The sequence below is a fragment of the Pomacea canaliculata genome, linkage group LG8 (genome assembly GCF_003073045.1).
Source record: "Pomacea canaliculata isolate SZHN2017 linkage group LG8, ASM307304v1, whole genome shotgun sequence".
NCBI classification, from domain to species: domain Eukaryota; kingdom Metazoa; phylum Mollusca; class Gastropoda; order Architaenioglossa; family Ampullariidae; genus Pomacea; species Pomacea canaliculata.
In genome coordinates this window covers 11,058,839-11,065,227 of record NC_037597.1, presented here as the reverse complement: position 1 = coordinate 11,065,227, position 6,389 = coordinate 11,058,839, and the positions used below count along the sequence as shown (strand labels likewise).

The 6,389-nt window shown below is 39.4% G+C and overlaps 1 protein-coding gene across 2 annotated transcripts in view; it reads right to left on the bottom strand.

The window, feature by feature from the left end:
- Positions 1-388: 388 nt before the first annotated feature.
- Positions 389-6,389, bottom strand: part of LOC112571248 (protein O-mannosyl-transferase 2-like) — a 75,547-nt gene continuing 69,546 nt past the window's right edge. For both annotated transcript variants that reach the window (XM_025250123.1, XM_025250122.1), the window contains exons 19-20: positions 5,787-5,898; positions 389-658 (exon numbers count right to left, since the gene is read on the bottom strand). In XM_025250123.1, coding sequence (XP_025105908.1) covers positions 553-658; positions 5,787-5,898 — 218 coding nt within the window. In that variant the 3' untranslated portion in view covers positions 389-552. The remainder of the gene's footprint in view (positions 659-5,786; positions 5,899-6,389) is intronic.

Sequence of the window (6,389 nt, the reverse complement as noted above, 5' to 3'; positions counted from 1 at the left end):
TCTTCGTTGGAATCAAAATTCTTACCGAGAGCATGTTTATTTCCTCCTATTTAAATACTCCTTCAAACAAACAGTGTTCACACTACCCCTGACTTGAACATATGCACATTTTTATAGTGGAAAATTTGGTTCACTAGTGCGGTTGTATTTTAATTTTCTGTGATGTTCATACAGTATTAAAACCTTGTGGGACACTGTCAAACAAATGCAAGAACAGCAAAACAAGTACAAGTCATTTAAGTACAGTGCACAGTCACTCTTCACAATTTCCATAATGTCTTTCTTTAATACAGGATTTAATTTATATTAATTATCCCCATACTGCAATTAGCCTTCAACTTTTTGTAGAGTACAGCTGTCTAGAAAAGAGAAGTTTCATGAAATCAAAGAGATGTAAGGTATTTATTTCAGAATGTGAAAAAACAAAGATACATATTTTTTCTCAGTATACTTCCATCAATTTGCTGAATGAAAAGCATCATTATAGCGCTTCTTATGAACAACAGCTTTACTTGCAAGATTTTGTGTCATTTAAAAGGAGGAGGCAACAATTTAAAAATCCCATGATTCTAGCCAATGAAGACCTTCCATCATTCCTCCTTCTGCGCTGGGTGGGTTCCCTTGCATTCCATATGCCAGAGGATGGAACAGATAGAAGCTGGAAAGGATCAAAGAATCTTATAAGAAAAGTCAATGAACTTTATTTACATCTGGATAAAGCTCAACTAGCAACTCTTTGGTCTTTAGAACAGAAATGTGCAACATCAGAAAATAGATGGTGGGACAAGTGACTTACTATGTACCACAAGGATAAACCCAAAAATCACACTAAGTATTTAAATATCATTTCACAATCTTACACAGAAGAATATTTTTTACAACATTGCATCACAATCCCTTTGTGACATATTTTCAATTCATAAATGAATGTGTTTCACAACACTACTTGAATCTTTCACATCATCAGATCATGCAGCCATTGTATGATGCAAATATTTAAGGTTGTTCTTTAATGCCATACTAGCAACTAAGGCTATATCATGGCAACAGATAATATTCTTACCATTAACAGTTAAGGGACAAAACCCCCCAGTAATATAACGATAACATCCTTTAAAAAAAAGGCCAACACAAAAGTAAACACTAATGTAAAAGAGTTGATAAAGTGTAAAAAGGAGTGTTGTGGCCCAAAGAGGCCACCAAAAAAAATCAAACATTCATCAGGACACAAAAATCTTAAATCTGATGGAAGAGTCCTATTCTCCATAAAAATGTAAAGAACGCTGCCAATGGGACAGACCTAAACAAAGAAAACAATTCGCTGTAAAGAAAACTGAGGCAGATACTGTGGAGCTCAGGACAAACAATCCAAACATTTACCACATTAAAACCTCCTTTACACCATGGAAAAACTGGTGGTGGCTGACCCTTGCTTGGCATAGGTGTGTCCTAACTTTAATCTAGTAAGGACCACCTACTCCTGCCGAAAAGTAGGTGGTCAGAAAAACAGGAAAGGGTGGCTTGTAGATTGTTTTGAACCAAAGTGTCCCAGCAGTGTTGCACCTTGCAGTCAGATGATACTAGTGTTTTAAACCGACTAGTAGATTAGCAAGCAGCCTTGGCAGCTTGGTCCACTTTGACATTGCCAGTAAAACCAGAATGGTCAGGAGCCCAGATAAAATGTCCTTATTGCAATGAACAAGAGCCGCATGAATTTTGTGAGAGGGTGGTCAAAACGACTGGAGATAAGAACTTGGAGGGCAGATAGGTAATATGAAATTCTCAAAAAGTTGTGCTCTAAAAGAGCGGTAAACATGCTGCAAGGCTAGCATGGTGGTGTAGAGTTCCGCATTGAAAACAGAACAGCCATCAGCCAATCGGGGTGAAGCAGCCTGTTGCGGTTGGATGTAACTGCTGCTAAAGCAACAGGGCCACTTCTTGGGACTTTGGATCCATCTGTAAAGATAGAACAGAATACAGGATTGTCAGAAAGAAGTTCCCGAAAACATTGGAGAAAAATGGGGTCGCTAGTATCCCTTTCTTTAAAGACTGTAAGATGAAGACGAATCTCTGGAACAGTACAAGTCCAAGAAAGAGCTGGTAGTAGAGAAAGAGGCTCTACCTGTTGAATATCTACTCCTGCAGATTGTAGGTTAGGTGCAAATTGGAGTGATAATGGCTTTTGCTTATTGGTCTGAAAGGCATACAGGGCAGCATGCCATAGTCCAAATGTAGCACAGTACGCAGGGTTTTCAGGGTGAACTTTTAAACGCCAGACATAGGATAGTTTCAGACGGCAGATAGAAAGTGGAGGCTCACCAGCTTCTGAAAACAAACTTTGTACAGGAGTGGTGCTGAAGGCACCAAAGCAGATGTAGGGCCCTTGGTGGTGAATAGGATCGAGAATTTTTTTAGGTAAGACTCTTGAGTAGAGCCATAGATGATGGATCCATAATCTTGCTTGGAGTGGACCAGGACACAATACAGACGAAGCAGGACCATACAGGACCGTATGGTCTGTTCCTCAGCTGACATGGCAAACTACTTTGAGAATGTTCAAAGCTTTCTGACAAGAAAAACAGAGATTTGATATGAGACAGAAAAAACAGTTTATGGTCTAAGAATTTTACTTCCTGGACCACTTTCAGTACCGAGCCATTGACAGAAATAGATGGGTTTGGAAACATACCTCTCAGTTTGCAAAAGTGGATGCATACTGACTTCGTAAGAGAAAATTTGAAGCTATTTTCTGTCATCCATCTTTGTACAGCGTTTGTGCACAGTTGAAGCCAGCATTCAAGGCCTGGTAGGGATCGACCTCAAATGCAGAGAGCAAAGTCATCTACATATAATGAGTCGCCCAAAACCTGGACAGACAAATTTCAAGACTGAATCTATTTTGATGGTGAAAATCAGTGAAAAAACATTGCCTAAAGGGATGCCCATTTCCTGTTCCTGAGGATTAGACAGGATAGACCCTACTTCAACCTGAAAGAGGTGGTGTGAAAGAAACTATTTTGATGAAGAGTAACATATGACCCCCAGAAGCCAAGGGTGTGAAGGTCCAACAGAATACATTGCTTCCAGGTAGTGTCGTATACATCCAAATAAAAAAAACAAACCTATCACTAAAACATGTTCTTTGCCAACAAACACATCCCTGACAAAAGTTTCAAAACGGACCAAATGGTCCAGGGTGCTGCGGCATTTTCTGAAGCCACACTGCAGGTTGGAGAGGAGACCTTGAGATTCTAAATGCCAGGTGAGCCAGCCATTCACCATGCGTTCAAGAGTTTTGCACATACAACTAGTGAGAGCGATAAGATGGTGAGAGCTGGGATCAGAGGGATCATTGCCAGGTTTTAAGATGGGCACTACGACTGCCTCTCTCCATGAGGGAGTGAAATAGCCCCAACACCCTAATAAATGTCTAGAAGGAGAAGGAGAAGGAGAAGGAGAAGGAGAGAGACCTGTGAAAGATGTCAGCAGTTGATAAGAAATGTCTGGGCCTGCTGAAGTTCAGAGAGAGAGAAGGGTAGATTGTACTTTTCGGAGTTAACGGAAGAAAAGTCACATCCAGAAGATTCCAGGGGCTAGAAATCTGGACAGTAGTGAGATGAGGAGTTGTGAGCAATGGTAGATGCCAAAGAATTAGCAGTATCTTGTGCCTTTATGAGGACAGAGATTCCAACCTACAGATGGCTTATCGAGCTAGCCTGAAACCTCTTTATCTTCTTACACAAAACTCTGCCACACAAGTTTCCTTTCCTGTTTAAAAGTATAACGAGCCTTAGCTCTACTGCATTTAAAATTCATCTTATTTTCAGGAGTGGGGTGGGGGAAGGCAAGGCACTGGGCCTACGTTCAAGCGTGTTGGGCCATTTTAAACTCTTCCACAGGACACGTGGTCAGCTATTACGATGCCTTTGGGCAGAAATCGTCTCCATAGTGACTTAATTTTAATATTGAGGTAAAGAGCTTAGCAGGATGTACTGTGGAATCATTGCCAAGGTCCTTTACCTCAAAATTGAAACTAGAACTATGGAGGAGGTGGGTGGAGCAGAGGGTCTGAAAGGCTGTTATAAAAATTATCATCCTGATCCAGCATATTTAAAACTTGTAAAGTTATAGGAAAGTTATCACTGCTGCTCATGTCGTCATGAACAGCCCAGTTAAAATCTAATAACCGTGCTGTGCTGACCACTGACAAATCAACTGCTGACACTATGCTACTGTATGGATGACAATAAAGATGAAAGGGCCAGGTAAGAGAGAAAATAGAAAAGCATAAGAGAAAGCAGTGAGCCAGTTTAATCACCCAGCCAGAGAGAGGCGGTGTATAGGCAAAAAGAAGACAGGAAAAAGGTCTAAGTTCACTTTTGTCATGATAAGCCAAGCTCACAATGGCTAGGACGCAAACCTTTGCTATCTAAATTTCCAGCTCTAAAAGGATACCAAGCCTGTACAAAACAAAATGCATATTTTCTGGAGTTGGGGGGCAGAAAGTAATGTGGCAAACCTTCTGATGAACATGCTGAGCCTTTCAACACTTTGTTAAACCATGGAACTTATAGTTGGTGATTACAGACCCCTCACCTCAATCTGCCAAAGAAATGTCAAAAAGGAGAGAAAAAGTTCTATGGATGATCCGATAGAGGGAGATCATTAGTATTGTACTTACATCAAAAATATCTGCATTTGGTAATTTCCATGGTGGTGTACTACCTGCGAGTGATATTTCTATTTGGCATAGCTTGTGTTGCCTGTAGGAAGGGATATGAGGCACAAGAGAGAGATGGTATAGTAGTGAATAGTGGGTTGGCGGCCCATATCATCTCAGTTTGTACAGACAGAGAAACTAATGGTAATTTCGCCAAGAAAGACTTGAAGGCCGACATGAAAACTGCTCCCAAGAAACTCCCAGGATGTGACTCATGTGTAAGTATAAGAAATGATAGATTCCACGCATACACAATGGATAGCTACTTCTTCTTTCCACCTTGGTTTCCTATCTAAATGCATCAAGTATAAGGCATTGCTTGTATGCGCTATTCCATTATCACTGGTGTAGCTCTTGATTATGTTTCTACTCTTGCTATGGCTAACCTTGCTCTCTTGGTTTTGCTACTGACAGTTGTCTTCTCTATCTAACCGTATCTCGTGATGATTCTCTTTGCTTTTACCCTACATGTGGAAATGCTTTTCACTCTCATCTTTTAAGTCTAACTTGAAAACCTGCTTGTTCAGAAAGTATTAGTGGTACTTGTGGCATTGTTTAGTATTGTTTGTCAGTATATAATGCTTGAAGCTAAGATGTTTGTTGTTTTATGAAAGACGTGTATGATTGGATATGCTTATCTATAGAACAGGTGTCTTATAAATGTTGGTAACTATTATTATCAAGATGAAACAGCAGAGGAAAAGGGAGAGGATTTGTTAGAAAAGAGTGCAAGTGAAAGACCAGAAAGGCAAAAAGTAAAGCAGAAGAGAAAGGGGCAGACCAGCTTAGTCACCCAGAGAGAAGCTGAATGTTTAGCCCAGCATGTAAAGCCATGCCTGCAAGGGAATCTGTACAACATCCAAACTGGGTTAACACAAATATCTCTGCAGCAACAATAAAATACATTAAATAAAAAAAATACAACAGATCTGCTTTATAAACATTTTACATTAAAAAAAATGACACAAAACTTCCTATCTCCATAGGAAAGGTTAAATGCAAAATATTTCAAATGGATTAAGGTCAGAAAATGAGTTAAAAAGGACTGGTTACAAGATATCCTCACCTGTACACGATCAGTCCCATGAAGCTGATCATGCACGAGTATAGAAAAGGCACATGAAGGCCATCTGGTACCAACAGGCAAACTTGCCTCACCACATAGTCAAGCATTACACCTACAACAGAGGACAAGATCATAATATAAACAATAGTGAGAACAATATGAGGATAAAAAAGTTTACTAAAACAAAGCAGATGCAATGACATGCTTTAGCCAGTCTATGCTTAAATGAAGCTGATGCACCTGAAATATTTGTATAATTTATAAACCATTTGTAAATGGCTACAATAATAATAAATGCAAAATTTATAAAGCGCATTCTCACAATCCTAAGGAATATGATCTTAGCGCTTAAGAACAAGAACAAAACACGGACAGCATACGAGGGACAGGAAAACAAACAAATAACATATAAACTATAAAAGAATAAACAAACAGTATTAATAAAAAATGAAATAAAATACAGAAAAGAGGAACCAAAGAATAAGAACAAGAGCTGAGATACATGATACTTCAAAAGGAAGACTGTGAAAAAGGACTGGCATGGTGGGAAAGGGTGTTAGGAGTAATGTTTACGGAAAAGTCAGGGCTTCTGCTTACGCAAAA